The following is an 18,917-nucleotide window of genomic DNA, read 5'->3' as shown; positions in this document are numbered from 1 at the left end:
CATCTTGGGTGGGAAGATAACCTTCTGAAACCGCATGGGGAGGGGGCCAGGCTTTTTCCCATCCTGCCATCCCGCATGCCAGGGCCTCTGTCAGTAAGGCAAAGGCCAGATCACATCACATCACTAGACCAGCATCCTGTTTCTCCCTTTAGAAGAATTTTTGTCCAGTCCATCCAAAAGCAACTCCTCTCCATCAGAGAGCAACAGAATATGGTCAGCTTTTCCTGATTCATGAGCGCAGGTGCACAGTCTTTCTCATCTGAGGGCCCAAACCTCTCACCCAGTTATGGAGACCCCCCTGGAAACTGCCCCCCAACTCCAGCTCCAGGAAGCCTGGAGAGCAGAAGTTGGGTGAGGAAGTCCCTCCTGTGATGTTCTGTCTCCATTCTCTGTGGTCCCCGCCTTGGCCTCACTCAGATGGAAAGGCTGCTTGGAAAAGAATGAAAATCCCGAGAAACTTGCAGATAACAGAGGGACATCCTGTAAAATGATAGTTTCCAGTCGTCCCTGCTGCTCAGCTGCTCACATATATCCTGTAAGCCATTCAGCAAGGCTCCCTCAGCGTTCAAGGGAAAAGATAGATCTTTCAGGGAAGAAATTCATTCTCTGTCTCCAAAACCAAATCTTTGGATCTTATACATATTCAATAAGCAGCCTATCCATAAATTGTTGTCAGTATAATTACCACCACTTTATATTAACGACTCCACCACAACTTGGTCCAATTACTTTCCTAAAACCTGTTTTAAACCTGTTTTATAGGCTACAGATATTTATACTGGCTTAAAAAGGAACCGCCTCTCTGGGTTTTTTAAGATTCCTGTGAATGATAGTGGCCTTGATAAAGAGCAGATCCATCACAACCCTTTGCTAGAGGCAAAATGAGAGGCCCTGTGGATGGATGGGAGCAGATACTTTGTGCTGTGCTAAGGAAAACGGAGTGAGTGTGCAGGGAGCAACGTGCGGTGAATTATTCTTGAAGGCTTTACAAATGTTGTCAGGCTGCTTTTAGACTGGCAACAGGTGTGAACATTCCCTGTTTCGGCTGGGCAGTTGCTGACTCACATTTGTGAAACATGGGGTGGCAGATGATGTGGTGATTAAGACACCGGTGTTGGCTGCAGAGCCTGGCTGCCGTTCCGGCTCTGCCATCACTCATGGTGTAGTCTTGAGCATATTACTTCTCTCTGTCTCAGTGTCTTCAGGCTGCAAAATGCAGATAATGTTCGTGAAAATCCCATGAGTAATTCACGTCGATTGCTTGGCAGGAAATCAGCCACGTAGTAAACATTCTATAAGTAGGAAGAGCTGGCATCAGCTTTAGTGTCAGAGGTATTTGCTTTTGCCTCATGCCATCTTAGCTCAGTTGGCAATCATCTGCCTGCAATGCAGGAGTCCCAGGTTCAATCCCTGGGTGGGGAAGATCCCCTGGAGAAGAAAATGACAATCCCCTCCAGTATTCTTGCCTGAAAAATCCCATGGATAGAGGAGCCTGGCAGGCTACAGTCCATGGGGTTGCAAAGAATCAGACACGACTTAGCAACTAAACCATGTTCTATGACCTTCTGTCAGTGAGCCAGTGACTAGAGTTTACACATGTCTTCTGGCATGTCCTCAGCTCAACCAGGACTGCATTGTCCATCTGACATTATCTTTATCGACGCAGCTCATGATCCTGGCTCTTGGAAGGATCCTTTCACTCTTGCTGCGGTCTGCTTCCTTACCTTCTCTTCTGCCATCCTCGGGACTAACCATCACTTCCTCCTTTAACCTTGTAGGCAGTCCTCTGAACAATCATTTCAGACCCCTTTCAGAAGTCTCAAGAACTTCTTTCCTTATGTATTAGACCAGTGATTCTTGAGCAGACATCAGAATTCCTGGAAGACTTTAATAAAACACAGATTGCTGGTCCCGCCTCTAGGGCTTCTAATTCAGTAGGTCTTGGGTAAGTCCTGAGAATTTGCATGTTTAGCAAGTTTTCAGGGGATGCTAAGGTGTCCAGAAATGAAAGAAAAGAAGGGACACTCTTACCAAACTCAGGAGTCTCCTTTGCCACCCCTCCCAGAGTATTCATTTCTAGAAGAATCTGCCAATAGAACTTTCTAAATAATTAAGAATTTAATAAAGAATTTGGAGGATTTCAATCAATTTCAGGGCATAGGAATGCAAGATCACTTGGAAAATAGGATACATAGGAATTAGAATTTTAAAACAGTGATATGATTACCTCACTCTTCTGTAACTTCTGAGAATAAAATAGAGGTTTTCAGCCCTATATCCATTCACTGTTTAAAAAGATGAAATAGAAACATACTTGGGGGGTGTAACTAAGTATAAAGGTAAGTAAAGCTAGGATTAGTCCAGTGATTGTTGGCAAATTATCCAAGCATAGTCAGCAAGCCTTTCACTTTGAAAAGGACTTCATTTAGAGGGTATGACCTACAGCTGAAAATTCAGCTCACTCCCATTTTTAGTTATGCCCTGAGGGCTCCCACTTGCTTCCTAAATGTTCTACCAAAAGGAAAATCTTTCATAAAGAAATTAACTTTCTGATTCTTGGAACCAGATCTTCAGATCTTATTTTAATGAACAACTCATTGATATATGTTGCTGATACAGTTACCATAATTCCACCAATTTTACCACCATGAAACAACTACAAAAATAACATTTCCAACCTGTTTTATGCAACCTGTTATTATACAAACAATACCTCTACTTTCAAAAAATTATTTGCACTAGAAGCTTTGAATAAGGATCTTCCTAACAATATTAAGTAAGGTTCATAGTTTCATAAAAGATATTATAACTGTTTTCACCTAGAAATCCCAAACAAAAGGAGAAAATACCCCTTTGCCTGGTGTTTGGGTTACCGTATATGATAGAGTAAAACGGACAAGATTACCTCTGGTTGTTTGTATTTACTTATTTACGGCTACGGTGGTTCTTTGTTGCTGTGCGTGGGCTTTCTCTCTAGCTGTGGCGAGCGGGGGCTACTCTCTAGTTATGGTACGTGGACCTCTCATTGCAGGGGCTTCTCTTGTGTGGAGTACAGACTCTCAGCGCATGGGCATCAGTAGGTGCGGGTGCAGTAGTTGCGTCTCACGGGCTTAGTTGCTTCGCAGCATGTGGAATCCTCCCAACCAGGAACTGAACCTGTGTCCCCTATATTGGCAGGTGGATTCTTAACCTCTGGACCACCAGGGAAGTCCTACCTCTAGTTATTACTTCAGTGTCTCCAGATATTTACTAACCAGGGTCATGGGTCTGTGGAAAACTTTAGACATCAAGGAATCTGAGTGTTAGCTTTATTTATTTATTTTTTTTACCAAATTTTCATTAATTTCTAATAGCAGTTCTTCCAATTATTGATGTAGGCAGCAAAGCAAATACTTGACTTTGTCACCCACAGAGGTTGTATATTTTTTCATATGGTATCACAGTGGTTCTAATACTTGGTGATATCATTTACATTCATCACTGCTTCAAGATCACAGTGGGTATGAGGGCTGCCCCTAGATCTTTTTGTCTAATGAATTAATAAATAAGTATATAGGTTACTATATCACAAATACATTTTTATGATCTTGTATATATGTTACTATATCACAAATACATTTTTATGATCTTGATAATTAGATTTCATTATACCTGTTTCTCTTTGTAATTCCTTATATTTTATTTTAGATATTTAAAATATTAATTTGAGAAAAACATCCATGAGTTTCACCAGACTATCCAAGTAGGACATGCATGCTCGATAACCCAATTGTGTCTGAGTTTTTGCAATCCCACAAACTATAATAGCCTGCCAGGCTCCTCTGTCCATGAAATTTTCCAGGCCAGAATACTGGAGTGGGTTGCCATTTTCTATTCCAAGGGATCTTCCCAACACAGGAATAGAACTTGCATCTCTTGAATTGGCAGGCAGAGTCTTTTCCAATGAATCACCGGGAAAGTCAGGGTAGTCCATGGCACAGAAACAGTGAAACATCTCTGACATAAAATTGTAAAGGAAAGGATGATAGGCTGGCTTCAAAACATAAAACTGACATGTCAAAAAAAAAATTGTATAAAGACAATTAAAAGCTCACTAAAAACTGGGAAATGTATTTGGAATTGCGACCCCATGGACTGCAGCCTACCAGGCTCCTCCATCCATGGGATTTTCCAGGCAAGAGTACTGGAGTGGATTGCTGTTTCCTTCTCCAGGAATGTATATTACCAAGAGATAATAACCTATAGAGATGTGCAAAACACTTGCCAATTAATTTTTAAAAGATAATCACACAACAGAAAAATGGAGGAAAAACATGGATGGGAAATTTATAAATGATGAGATAAAAACAGTCCTATGTGAAAAAACAGTTCAACCTCACCAATTAAATGCAAATTAAAGCAACAGGGATATGACATTTTTTACTCATTAGATTGGAAACTATTTGAAAATATGTTAACTCTCATTACTGTAATGGAGTTGGCAAAGTAATACACACTCTTGTATAAATCTGGTAATAATGCAAACTGTTGTGAGCTTTCTGGAGAGCAATCTGGCAATTCATATCAAAAGCCATTAAAATGTACAAACCTTTTGATCCAGGCATTTTGCTTCTATGGGTTTATCCTAAGAAAGTGAACAGAGATGTGAACAAAAATTCCATAAAAGGAAATTCAAAGTGACTTTATTTACAGGGGTAAAAAATGAAAGCAACTGAGATATTTCAGAGCAGATCGTTAATTTTACATACATTTTATATAAATCGCTGTTCATCCTTGTGATGAAATGCAGTGCACCTGTAAGAGATCAGGGTAAGAACATTTTTAAATGCTTGAGATAAATTAAGTTGAAAAATTGAGTTTCAAAAATGCCGAGTTAGATTGTAATCTCAATCTGCCTATATAAAAATATTAACTAAAATATAAACAGCAGCTATCTCAGTGGGGAGATCTCAGTAAATTTTCTTCTTTAGCTAATCAAGTTCTGTGTTACCTTTATAATCAGAAAAAAGGAAAAGCTACTTTTATTTTTTTAGCAACTCACAGTTTATGGCTTTATTTCATTAGTGTATTATTTACGTCTTTGTATTCTCATGACCTGTCTCTCCAAAGATCATTTAAAATGCATGCCCTGAATGCATGACTTTCTTCTCAGAATCATGCATTCCTTCTTAAAGGGAAGGATTAGAGCCATAGTCACCAAAATAGTTATTCCAAAGAAGGAGGGTAGAGACAATATTTTGGTGATGTAAAGCAATATGGCTAGAATATTTTCTTTTCCTTTTTTTTGCATGTGTAGTGGGGTGCCCGCCCCCCCCCCCGCCGCCATTGTTGAGGTTTGATTAACACAGAACATTGTATAGCTTAAGGTGTACAACCATAATCACTTGATATGTCTATATTGTAGAAAGATCATCACAGTAATTTTAGTTAACATCTAGAGGCTTCCCTGGTGGCTCAGACGGTAAAGCGTCTGCCTGCAATGCGGGAGACCCGGGTTCGATTTCTGGGTCAGGAAGATCCCCTGGAGAAGGAAATGGTAACCCACTCCAGCACTCTTACCTGGAAAATCCCATGGATGGAGGAGCCTGATAGGCTACACTCCCTGGGGTCGCAAAGAGTCGGACGCGACTGAGCAACTTCACTCTATCACCTCGCATAGTTATGAATTATTTTTCTTACGATGAAAACTTTTAAGATCTATTCTCCCAGAGAGGGAAGGAGAGAGCAGGACAAATTGAGAAAGTTGCACTGAAAGTCGCCCTACTACATGTAAACTAGAGATGGTCAGATGGCATCACCAACTCAATGGACATGAGTGTGAGCAAACTTAAGCCTGGCGTGCTGCAGTCCATGGGGTCACAAAGAGTCAGACACAGCCTAGCAACTGAACAACAAGGAATCAGAGAGAGAGAAAAACTGAGTATATTTTGTACTTCTTTTTTAACTTTGTGTATGTTGCCAAATTAAATTAATAAGAATTAATAGGAAAAAATAAAATAGATAGCTAGTGGGAAGCTGCTGTGTAACACAGGGAGCTCAGCTCAGTGCCCTGTGATGACATAGAGGGGTGAGATGGGGGTACAGGAGTGAGGTGGGAAGAAGGCTCAGAAGAGGGGGGACATATGTGTACCTACGGCTGATTCTTCTTGCTGTACAGCAGAAACCAACACAACATTGTAAGGTAATTATACTCCAATTTAAAATTTAGAAAAGATCTACTATCTTAGCAGTTTTCATGCACAGTGTTGGTATATTACAGCCCCAGACTTACTCATCTCATAACTGGAAGTTTGTGCACTTTTTAAAAATATTTTTAATTTTTTTATTGAAGTATGGTTAATTTACAATGTTTCAGGTGTACCGCGAAGTGATTCAGTTATAAAAAGCTATTTTTAAATGTTGGCTATCTTTACACACACACCAAATCAAGTTAAATAAAGTTTGCAAAGAATGTTAGGTGTCTAAGGTTGGATCTGAGTTCTTTAGACAGACATTGAGAACCAACGAGCCAATCTTTTTCGCCCCTCCAAGATCAACATGCTTCTTAACTTTCAACTGGGGGAGAACTGCCCCTGCCCAGAAGAAATCCGGGAAGAGCTGTACGACTTCCATGAGGACCTTCTCCTTCACTGCGGTGAGCTTCCAGATAAAAGCTTTATCCAAGACAAGGCTGTTCATGGTTCCTTGGTTAGAAGCTCATGGGGGGTTGTAAAGTTAGTTTCTGTTTAAAATGATAGTGCTAATTGTCCAAGAAATGATTCTTTCCAAACTATTTGGGTCAGAGAAGATATAGGACATCATCCTGGAATAATACATGACTGAAACTCCTTCTGTCTATAAGAAATGTTGCTGAGATCTGAGAGGGGACTGGGTCTCTGAAGAAGGAAAGAAAAGAACAGATCTTTATATAAACCTCACCCAATTTATCTCAAGTTAGATAGCTGGGACGCTCTTCCCAGGTGAACCAAGATTCTGATCACCTTTGCTTTTTAGCTTCTGCAATGAAATGAGTATGACCATACCTGCCCTTAAGGATTCTAAACCAGCCATTTCTACTCTGATGTGTATCTGCTGGTTTTAAGTGCCCATCAGCAATTGTGCTGCTTTTGAGAGCTATGTGGATAACAGATGAGTTTTTCATTTGAAGTAACAGGTTGTTAACTGTTTCTTTCTAGATACTCTGGAGCCCATTTGGGGTATGGGTTAGAAAAAATAAAGTCTTGGGATTGAAATTACTTTATGCTTTTGTACACAAGAAATTATCATTTAAAAAGTTAGCCAAAAGACATGTAGATAAATATTTATAGGAGGCTGCCTATAGTATATTTAGAAAGTTCCGAAGGATGGAAAGCAATGTTTCTATGTTCTTTCAATTATCTGGTGGCTTTGTGTACTGTTTGAGGTTGTCCCTCTTTCTGTGGCTTGCTTAGGGGTTCCCCTGGAAGAAGAGGAAGAAGAGGAAGAGGATACCTCCTGGACTGGAAAAATCTGTGCCTTGGTGCAGAGAATCAAAGGCCCTCCCAAGCCAGAGAAGGAGCAACCAACGGAGGAAGAAGAGAGATGCCCTAGTAAGTTCCCATCCCTTTCGATCATGGTGCTCCCAACCCAGGGCTCTTCTAAGCCGTAATTAAAGTAAAGTGAAAGTGTTAGTTGCTCAGTCGTGTCCACCTCTTTGCGACCCCATGGACTGTAGCCTGCCATGGGATTCTCCAGGCAAGAATGCTGGAGTGGCTTGCCATTCCCTTCTTCAGGCGATCTTCCTGACCCAGGGATCAAACTCGGGTCTCCTGAATTGCAGGGAGATTCGTTACTGTCTGAGCCACCAGGGAAGCCCCTAGTTAAGGTAATGAACTTCCTAAACATATATTGTGGGATGGAGAAGGGCTGCTTAGCTTCCAGGAAGCATCTGGGCATTCTGTTATAATTGGTGCTCTTAATGCTCTATATTTGGGGGTCTGCTTTCCTTCTGACTTAAGGAGCTTACTCTCAGAGTCTTCTGAAAGGGATCAGTTGCTTGGTAGGTCTGCTCTTGTCTGTCTACTTTTAAATGCCTGATACCTGAACACAGATTTCTGTTTTTCTTTCTTTTACGTTTTCATAGTCTTCCTCTTGTGACCCTCATTGTTCTTGTCATTTTTGTTTGTGGTTCCTTCGCATTGAAAATTGCCCCATACTGTCTGAGCTACCAGGGAAGCCCCTTAGCAATCAAAGGGAATCGGTTATGGAGTTTGGAGCAGGGGAGTTTGTTTTCGTTTGGGGGCTATGATTTTCCTAATACAACACCCTAGAGGACTTGGACCTTCTATCTTTCACCTTTCCTGAACCTTGTTCAAATCATTTCTCTAATCCTTATAGTACAAATAATTCCTACCATTGAAACTATTCCCATTTTGAAACAAGATCATTGTTTGTAGTACAAGACAGTTTACTGTCCATAAACTATTTATACTTCAAGAGGAAGATTGTCTGCATATTATAATCAGTCTGCCCTGTACTATGAAATTATGCAAATATTTTACTTGTCTAAAGAAGAAGGAATTTTCCAGGTTTAATGTAGCTGTCTTATTCCCTGTTCCTATCCATCTTAGAACATGCTTTCAAATTATAGACTAGAGCAATAGACTGTCAAGATATGATCAGTTTTTCTGAAAACACTACTTTGGGGTTCATACATCCTATTGCCCTTTCTATTGACCTTCCATCTTTGTCAGACTATCTCTGAAGGGAAAGAATCATCCCCATTTATCAGGAGAAGTGTTGAAGCCTCAAAAGAGTGTCTGGGGTACTTGGCAGCAGTTGTACTGGCAACCCTTGATCGGTCCTATTTCTCACCATGGAGGAGGGGAGGTCTTTGGTGAGAACATGCCAGCATGATTCAAAGGTTCAGAAAAGTGAGCTTAGAGTTCCTTTGTGGTTACTGCCAAAGCAGAACTAAGAACAGACTGAACTGACCCACATTACCTGCGGAGAGTCTGTTTTTAAAATGGATGTTCTTTCTAAGACATTATGTCACGACCAGGGGTCCTCCAAGGCAACCACTTCATGTTAGGTAAATAGAGTCCGTTAGATTAGCTCACTTGATTCTGAAGTCTCCCTAACTCTAAGAATGGTTTTCATGCTCCAAGGACTATAGTGTTTAGCATTTGCTACCCTGGGGTTCAGGCAGAAAGATTATGTTGTGTCTGTTCTGGTAGGACACGTGGAACAACCTGGAAGGCCGCTCCAGCATAAAACTGCACGGTTCACCCCACACTTCTTCCCTTCCACAAGCAGCATTATGAGAGGCTCAGACTTTGTGTCATAAGCCTCCTATCCTGCCATGCTGGCCGAGCATGTCTGGTTGTCAGCGTATGGGTTCCCTGCCAGGTGTTCCAGGGACACAGAGCTCCTCAATCAGGGCTGACTTTTTAAAAGAAAATCTTGGAGATGGTTTTACTGCCATATTTCCCCCAAGATTGCTTTTGACTTGATTGAATGGAAATGATGGTTCTGAATACATACCCAGTTGCCATAAAGGATTCTAATCCTTTAAAATACTGGTAACGTCACCCATGTTACTGCTTGTGATTTCCCTTACCCTTGTATTTGATAAACTATTAAAAGTTTAGATGATGAAAATAGCATGCTATGGTGAACTGACAATTCCCAAAATAATTCATACGTATTAGTTTACTGTGTTAGTTTTTGTCACTCTTCCATTGTGTAGTTGATGAACATAAGACTCAGAAGAGTTAAAGGATACTTATTCTTTCCACTGTTACCTGGTTCTAGAATTTCCAGGTGCCTGATGTCAACAGCCCAAGGTAACCACAATGAGTAAAGCTGTGACTTGATCGAGGTCTTCCGACTCTGATTCCACACTCTTTCCATCATCCAATGAAGCTTGCCGTAGAAATTAATAGCATATATATTAATATGATGAGCCCCCAACCTACATATTACATATAGAATGCCTTCTTGAAACCATCATCTTTTTATCTTGCTTATTGTATCTGTGCGGTAACTCACATCTGTGACTCACTGTTATGTGTAGGAATCTGAACCCAACAGAGGTCAGAATTTTAACATCAAAAAACTGACCCAGCCAAAGATCTGGACTCGGGCTTTTCAGGGTAGGTGGTGCAATTTCTCCTCTATGAGCAATTGGTGTTGGCCTGATAACCTGCAGGGGAACCTCAACATTTAGGAAAGAGGAAGAACAGTGTCCTGAAACCCATAAGAATGCTGCTAGCTGGTTCAGTGTTAAAGGGATTTGCCCAAAGTAATTGCAACCTATATTGTGATAGAAGTTGCTACAATCTTATCAAAAATTTATATGATAATGAAGAGGTTAAGAAAAATAGTAGCAGCCCACCATACAAAGTAGCATTTTTTTTTCAAATATCCCAATAGAGCAAGTTGTCCAGAAAATCTTTTGCCTGTTAGTTGGAGGCCAGTGCTTCTCAGAAACACACTACAATTTAAGTAGAGTTTCCTTGAATTTAAATTTGTAACCACTGAGTTTTTCCTCCAGAAAAGGCCAACCAGCTCTTTCTGCTAACTTCTTAGTTAAAAAAAAATAAAAGTCACTTGTCGCTTCACAACTCAAAGTCGGTGCCTTCCTGACCTCTGTGATTCACTGGGTGCTTTCCCTATGGCAGGTGTTCACACTATCTTTTCTCTGCAAAGAAAGCTGCTGCCTGTATCAGCTCTCACCCAGTCATTGAATAACCTGAGGGCCCAAGCCCCAGATCCCACCCTGCCTACATGCTGCAGCCTTTTCTCATGCTGAGGAGGGAAAACAGTCTACTGTTCACCTCCAGAATAAATCCTGGGCCGCAGCACAGATATGCGCAAAGTAAGAGAATTGGGCAGTAGGTGTATCTGTGGTGCTCCGGCAGTGTTTCCAAGCCTCCATGGATTCCCTCCAATCAGCTTCTCCCTGAGATATACACACACAGATGCGTCCTTCAGGAAGTCTCTTTTTTCCACCTCATCCCCCATCTCCCTGCCCCTGCCACATTGTCATAAAATTTCTAATAGGACATGTGCCATCCAGGGCATGACACAAATTTCTAACATTGCCATGTGTCTAACAGGGCAACGTCAGGAAAGTCATGCCCCCTTAGGCAAAGAATTTGTTACTGGGACTTACTACAGAGACCATATCTTACTCGTTTCTACATTCACCTGATCAGCACAAATCTTTTCCACCTCAAATACGTGTTAATCATTTGAGACTCACAAAGATGAAGAAATAGTGGTGCTTACAGAGAAAGGAGGAAATGGGTGTGGACAGTCAAACTCCATACAGCCTGAGGTTGGGTGTGCTGTGGTACAGATGAAAGCACAGATAACGGACAGCAGGTGGCCAAAGGAGGGGAGTGAAAACTCCATAAAGATTAAAAATTGGTAGAAGAAAAAGCAGGAGAGTTCCAGAAAAACTTCTATTTATGCTTTATGGACTCTGCCAAAGCCTTTGACTGTGTGGATCACAATAAACTGTGGAAAATTCTGAAAGAGATGGGAATACCAGACCACATGACCTGACTCTTGAGAAACCTATATGCAGGTCAGGAAGAAACAGTTAAACTGGACGTGGAACAACAGACTGGTTCCAAATAGGAAAAGGAGTACATCAAGGCTGTATATTGTCACCCTGCTTATTTAACTTCTATGCAGAGCACATCATGAGAAACGCTGGGCTGGAAGAAGCACAAGCTGGAATCAAGATTGCTGGGAGAAATATCAATCACCTCAGATATGCAGATGACACCACCCTTATGGAAGAAAGTGAAGAGGAACTAAAGAGCCTCTTGATGAAAGTGAAAGAGGAGAGTGAAAAAGTTGGCCTAAAGCTCAACATTCAGAAAACGAAGATCATGGCATCTGGTCCCATCACTTCATGGGAAATAGATGGGGAAACAGTGGAAACAGTGTCAGACTTTATTTTGGGGGGCTTCAAAATCACTGCAGATGGTGATTGCAGCCGTGAAATTAAAAGACGCTTACTCCTTGGAAGGAAAGTTGTTATGACCAACCTGGATAGTATATTCAAAAGCAGAGACATTGCTTTGCCGACTAAGGTCTGTCTAGTCAAGGCTATGGTTTTTCCAGTAGTCATGTATGGATGTGAGAGTTGGACTGTGAAGAAGGCTGAGTGCCGGAGAATTGATGCTTTTGAACTGTGATGTTGGAGAAGACTCTTGAGAGTCCCTTGGACTGCAAGGAGATCCAACCAGTCCATTCTGAAGGAGATCAACCCTGGGATTTCTTTGGAAGGAATGATGCTAAAGCCGAAACTTCAGTACTTTGGCCACCTCATGCGAAGAGTTGACTCATTGGAAAAGACTCTGATGCTGGGAGGGATTGGGGGCAGGAGGAGAAGGGGACGACAGAGGATGAGATGGCTGGATGGCATCACTGACTCAATGGACTTGAGTCTGATTGAACTCCAGGAGTTGGTGATGGACAGGGAGGCCTGGAGTGCTGCGATTCATGGGGTCACAAAGAGTCGGACATGACTGAGCGACTGAACTGAACTGAACTGAAGAGGGAAAAGTACTTTTGATGAAAGGAGCTACTTCCACAAAGCCCAGAGGCAAATAAATAAATAAATTCATATTCCAAGAGTGGCAGTGAATTGAGATTGGCTGAATTGTAAAAGGAATAGAATGAGGAAGTGTAGGAAAGGCCGGGTGTGTTACAGCAGCGTGTCCTGAAAACTCCAGTGGTTCACAGTCTCAGAGTGTGACGTTGTTGTTACCATGTATTTTATACTACTTGGCCTTACAGCTGCCAGGAGGGAGGGGCTGACACTTACATGGTGTACCCACTGTGTCCTGAGTGTTGCCCTGGCACTTCTTTGAGTATTACCTCATTTAATTCTCCCAAAAAAATAAGCAGTCAACAATGTTTTTCCTATTTTACAATTGAAGAAACTGGTGTAAAGACAGGTTAAATAACCTTCCAGAGTCACACGGAGGGTAGCATATAAATTCAAATCTCTGTTTATCCCACAGCAAACAACCAGATACAGTGGTAGCCAGGTTCCCGTTTGGTACGCTAGGCAGCCAAGCCTTAGAGAAGCGGAGTGATGCGGACAAGGCTCTTGCAACAAGTGAAGAAGAGCCAAGATGAGAATCACGCTCCATATCCAGGGCCCCTGAGTTTTGAGAACTGTGCAGGGATGCTGGGGGGTGCGGTGGGAGAGGGCAGGGGAGGATGGAGAAGCTCAGAGATCCAGGATGCATGGCCAGGAGCTTGCCTCAGTTCAGTTCAGTTCAGTTCAGTCGCTCAGTCGTGTCCGACTCTTTGCGACCCCATGAATCGCAGCACGCCAGGCCTCCCTGTCCATCACCAACTCCTGGAGTTCAATCAGACTCAAGTCCATTGAGTCAGTGATGCCATCCAGCCATCGCATCCTCAGTCATCCCCTTCTCCTCCTGCCCCCAATCCCTCCCAGCATCAGAGTCTTTTCCAATGAGTCAACTCTTCGCATGAGGTGGCCAAAGTACTGAAGTTTCAGCTTTAGCATCATTTCTTCCAAAGAAATCCGAGGGCTGATCTCCTTCAGAATGGACTGGTTGGATCTCCTTGCAGTCCAAGGGACTCTCAAGAGTCTTCTCCAACATCACATTTCAAAAGCATCAATTCTCCGGCACTCAGCCTTCTTCACAGTCCAACTCTCACATCCATACATGACTAGTGGGAAAACCATAGCCTTGACTAGACAGACCTTAGTCGGCAAAGTAGTGTCTCTGCTTTTGACTGTGCTATCCAGGTTGGTCATAACTTTTCTTCCAAGGAGTAAGGGTCTTTTAATTTCACGGCTGCAATCACCATCTGCAGTGATTTTGAAGCCCCCCAAAATAAAGTCTGACACTGTTTCCACTGTTTCCCCATCTATTTCCCATGAAGTGATGGGACCAGATGCCATGATCTTCGTTTTCTGAATGTTGAGCTTTAAGCCAAATTTTTCACTCTCCTCTTTCACTTTCATCAAGAGGTTTTTTAGTTCCTCTTCACTTTCTTCCATAAGGGTGGTGTCATCTGCATATCTGAGGTGATTGATATTTCTCCCAGCAATCTTGATTCCAGCTTGTGCTTCTTCCAGCCCAGCGTTTCTTATGATGTACTCTGCATAGATGTTAAATAAGCAGGGTGACAATATACAGCCTTGATGTACTCCTTTTCCTATTTGGAACCAGTCTGTTGTTCCATGTCCTGTCCTAACTGTTGCTTCCTGACCTGCATACAGATTTCTCAAGAGGCAGGTCAAGTGGTCTGGTATTCCCATCTCTTTCAGAATTTTCCACAGTTTATTGTGATCCACACAGTCAAAGGCTTTGGCGTAGTCAATAAAGCAGAAATAGATGCTTTTCTGGAACTCTGTTGCTTTTTCCGTGATCCAGCAGATGTTGGCAATTTGATCTCTGGTTCCTCTGCCTTTTCTAAAACCAGCTTGAACATCAGGAAGTTCTTGGTTCATGTATTACTGAAGCCTGGCTTGGAGAATTTTGAGCATTACTTTACTAGCATGTGAGATGAGTGCAATTATGCGGTAGTCTGAGCATTCTTTGGCATTGCCTTTCTTTGGGATTGGAATGAAAACTGACCTTTTCCAGTCCTGTGGCCACTGCTGAGTTTTCCAAATTTGCTGGCATATTGAGTGCAGCACTTTCACAGCATCATCTTTCAGGATTTGAAATAGCTCAACTGGAATTCCATCACATCCACTAGCTTTGTTCGTAGTGATGCTTTCTAAGGCCCGCTTGACTTCACATTCCAGGATGTCTGGCTCTAGGTGAGTGATCACACCGTCATGATTATCTGGGTCATGAAGATCTTTTTTGTACAGTTCTTCTGTGTATTCTTGCCACCTCTTCTTAATATCTTCTGCTTCTGTTAGGTCCATACCATTTCTGTCCTTTATCGAGCCCATCTTTGCATGAAATGTTCCCTTGGCATCTTTAATTTTCTTGAAGAGACCTCTAGTCTTTCCCATTCTGTTCTTTTCCTCTATTTCTTTGCACTGATTGCTGAAGAAAGCTTACTTATCTCTTCTTTCTATTCTTTGGAACCCTGTATTCAGATGCTTATATCTTTCCTTTTCTCCTTTGCTCTTTGCCTCTCTTCTTTTCACAGCTATTTGTAAGGCCTCCCCAGACAGCCATTTTGCTTTTTTGCATTTCTTTTCCATGGGGATGGTCTTGATCCCTGTCTCCTGTACAATGTCACGAACTTCATTCCATAGTTCATCAGGCACTCTATCTATCAGATCTAGGCCCTTAAATCTATTTCTCACTTCCACTGTATAATCATAAGGCATTTGATTTAGGTCATACCTGAATGGTCTAGCGGTTTTCCCTGCTGCTGCTGCTAAGTCACTTCAGTTGTGTCTGACTCTGTGTGACCCCATAGATGGCAGCCCACCAGGCTCCCCCGTCCCTGGGATTCTCCAGGCAAGAACACTGGAGTGGGTTGCCATTTCCTTCTCCAATGCATGAAAGTGAAAAGTGAAAGGGAAGTTGCTCTGTCGTGTCCAACTCTTCGCGACCCTGTGGACCATAGCCTACCAGGCTCCTCTGTCCATGGGGTTTTCCAGGCAAGAGTACTGGAATGGGGTCCCATCGCCTTCAATTTAAGTCTGAATTTGGTAATAAGGAGTTCATGATCTGAGCCACAGTCAGCTCCTGGTCTTGTTTTTGTTGACTGTATAGAGCTTCTCCATCTTTGGCTACAAAGAATGTAATCAATCTGATTTCAGTGTTGACCATCTGGTGATGTCCATGTGTACAGTCTTCTCTTGTGTTGTTGGAAGAGGGTGTTTGCTATGACCAGTGCATTTTCTTGGCAAAACTCTATTAGTCTTTGCCCTGCTTCATTCCATATTCCAAGGCCAAATTTGCCTGTTACTCCAGGTGTTTCTTGACTTCCTACTTTGCATTCCAGTCCCCTATAATGAAAAGGACATCTTTTTTTGCGTGTTAGTTCTAAAAGGTCTTGTAGGTTTTCATAAAACCGTTCAGCTTCAGCTTCTTCAGTGTTACTGGTTGGGGCATAGACTTGGACTACTGTGATATTGAATGGTTTGCCTTGGAGACAAACAGAGATCATTCTGTCATTTTTGAGATTGCATCCAAGTACTGCATTTCAGACTCTTTTGTTGACCATGATGGCTACTCCATTTCTTCTGAGGGATTCCTGCCCGCAGTAGTAGATATAATGGTCATCCGAGTTAAATTCACCCATTCCAGTCCATTTTAGTTCACTGATTCCTAGAATGTCGACATTCACTCTTGCCATCTCTTGTTTGACCACTTCCAATTTGCCTTGATTCATGGACCTGACACTCCAGGTTCCTATGCAATATTGCTCTTTACAGCATCGGACCTTGCTTCTACCACCAGTCACATCCACAGCTAGGTATTGTTTTTGCTTTGGCTCCATCCCTTCATTCTTTCTGGGTTATTTCTCCACTGATCTCCAGAAGCATATTGGGCACCTACTGACCTGGGGAGTTCCTCTTTCAGTATCCTATCATTTTACCTTTTCATACTGTTCATGGGGTTCTCAAGGCAAGAATACCGAAGTGGTTTGCCATTCCCTTCTCCAGTGGACCACATTCTGTCAATCCTTTCCACCATGACCCACCCATCTTGGGTTGCCCCACAGGCATGGCTTAGTTTCATTAAGTTAGACAAGGCTGTGGTCCTAGTGTGATTAGATTGACTCGTTTTCTGTGAGTATGGTTTCAGTGTGTCCCTCTGATGCCCTCTGATGCCCTCTTGCAACACCTACCATCCTATTTGGCTTTCTCTTACCTTGGGCGTGGGGTATCTCTTCACGGCTGCTCCAGCAAAGCGCAGCTGCTGCTCCTTACCTTGGATGAGGGGTATCTTAGTGCGCTGGTCACAGCCCCCTGCGCTTAGGCTTGCCTCAGCATCAGTTTATTCTCCACACTGAATAGACATAGACACTAAAATAAAAGCAATTTGATTACCTTCCCAACAGGGTAAAGACAGAGACCCCAGGTCCCTGAGTCTTTTGCTGTCCCATCTGTGTCCCATCTTCATTCCAGGGCTTTCAGCGCTTCCCTCCCTAGCACATCAGCAGACATCATCTATTCTCTCTGTGCTCTCTTCCCTGTTGTCTTCATCGGTCATTTAATCGCCTGAATGTTTTCGAGAAAGTGATTATGAGGCTGGTTGACTGATTTCAGAAACAACAGGCTAATTATCTGCATATGATGGATGAGACCCCAGGAGGCTGTGGAGATGGGCTGGCAGAAGTGCAGTCTCACGGATGCTTTGTGAGGCTGCCTCTGATGGGAATGGGTGTCCGGCCATCTGGGGAAATGGTCCTGGGGGTGACACAGCTGCTTCACAAGTGGGGAGGCTCTGGCTAAGGTAGAAAACCACTGAGAGAGGGAAACAGATTTAGCAGAAATAGTCAAACACCAGGAGACTGTCCACACACGACCAGCCCTGAGAGCCAAGGTCAAGGGCATCCAGACCAGGGGGACTGGGAGTTTTGTGGGGTCCAATTGTGCAGAGATGGGAGAGGCTCATCTCTTGTATGGCCCTAACTCCCACGCTGCCTCAGCCTATAGACCATCTGTAGACAGGAACCTTGATTTGTTTATTAAATTGTAGTGCTTCTTTACCTAAATAAAAAGTAAAGCAAGGATTAGTCTAACAACAGCCATCAGTGTTGGGGAAACTTAATTCCTACCACATCTGTCTTTTCTGTTCTTTCCTGATGATCTGGAGAGTTACGTGATGATTCAGGTACCACCTTTAGCACAGAGTCAGACTCACAAGAAGTTCTTAGCAAATATTGGCTACTACTGTTGTGATGAGAAATAGAGTATTCTAGCAAGCTGCCTAAACTTTTACCCTTATTTCCCAGACAGGGAAGCCAAAAGAGAAGGAAACAAGTGTGCATGTCTACAAATTAAATATAGCTCTGAGATGAAGGAAAGCTGGGTGCTTTCTTAGATGTTCAGCTGCTTGCCATGGAGCCCGGGGAGGCGGGGGAGTGGGAGAGTTGCACATCGCATGCCTCTGGGGGTCTGACAGCCAGTGCCTGTCCACTGGGCCCTGATGACACAACATAAACAGAGCGGCTCTTACTTGTCAGTGGGGAACAATGTCTAGTTGTCTTTGCAGGCTTTGCTTTTCAGGTTTTCAGAGCCTTGCAGCCTTGCTCTCGGGGATCTCTGTAGAATCCTTGTTCTACTGAAATGAGGTGAAAGTGATACCAAATGCGCAGCCCAAGCCAGAGAGGCACCAGGAAAGCTCAGAGAAATTGTTGTTTAGTTACTAAATTGCGTCTGACTCTTTTGTAACCCCATGAATTATAGCCCGCCATGGACTGTAGGCTCCACTGTCCATGGAATTTCCCAGGCAGGAATACTGGGGTGGGTTGCCATTTCCTTCTCCAGGGGATCTTCCTGACCCAGGGATCAAACCTGCACCTCCTACAATGGCACGCAGATTCTTTACTGATGAGTCACCTGGGAAACTCCAGAGATATTAGCATGATGAATTTTCCAGATCTCCTTGAAATGTATGGATTTAACTTTCTCTCTGACGTTTTCTGCTAAGAAGTTGTAGGTATTTGGCCACTTTATAACACAGAGCAGACTTTCAGCCCAGAGGAAGCTCTGGAGCATGGAACACAGAGGGCATGACACTCTCCCTAGTAAATCTTCCCAACTAAATCTAGCGGGTGTTATTGTGCCATCTGACCCCTGACACAGGAAGGGCTCTTTCTCCACCAGCAATCCGGACAGTCATCAGAAAGGCCATCAAGTTGCCACAGCTCATCTTCTGATGTAAGTGATTAGCGATGTGCGGTGAAGCTTTGATAATGGCCACTTCTTCACCAGGGTCAGTAACCACTGGCATTTAAAGATTTTATTTCCTCAGTCT

At 42.8% G+C, this 18,917-nt stretch overlaps 1 protein-coding gene across 1 annotated transcript in view; it reads left to right on the top strand.

Moving 5' to 3' along the window:
- RYR3 (ryanodine receptor 3) overlaps positions 1–18,917 on the top strand; it is a 576,153-nt gene that overhangs the window by 393,892 nt on the left and 163,344 nt on the right. Inside the window, exons 37-38 of the mRNA XM_060419037.1 lie at positions 6,532–6,634; positions 7,431–7,568. Of these exons, the coding sequence (XP_060275020.1) occupies positions 6,532–6,634; positions 7,431–7,568 (241 nt within the window). The remainder of the gene's footprint in view (positions 1–6,531; positions 6,635–7,430; positions 7,569–18,917) is intronic.

Source organism: Ovis aries, chromosome 7 (assembly GCF_016772045.2).
Source record: "Ovis aries strain OAR_USU_Benz2616 breed Rambouillet chromosome 7, ARS-UI_Ramb_v3.0, whole genome shotgun sequence".
Lineage (NCBI taxonomy): Eukaryota > Metazoa > Chordata > Mammalia > Artiodactyla > Bovidae > Ovis > Ovis aries.
Note: the sequence above shows the minus strand (reverse complement) of the source record. Positions and strands in the feature narration are given on the sequence as shown.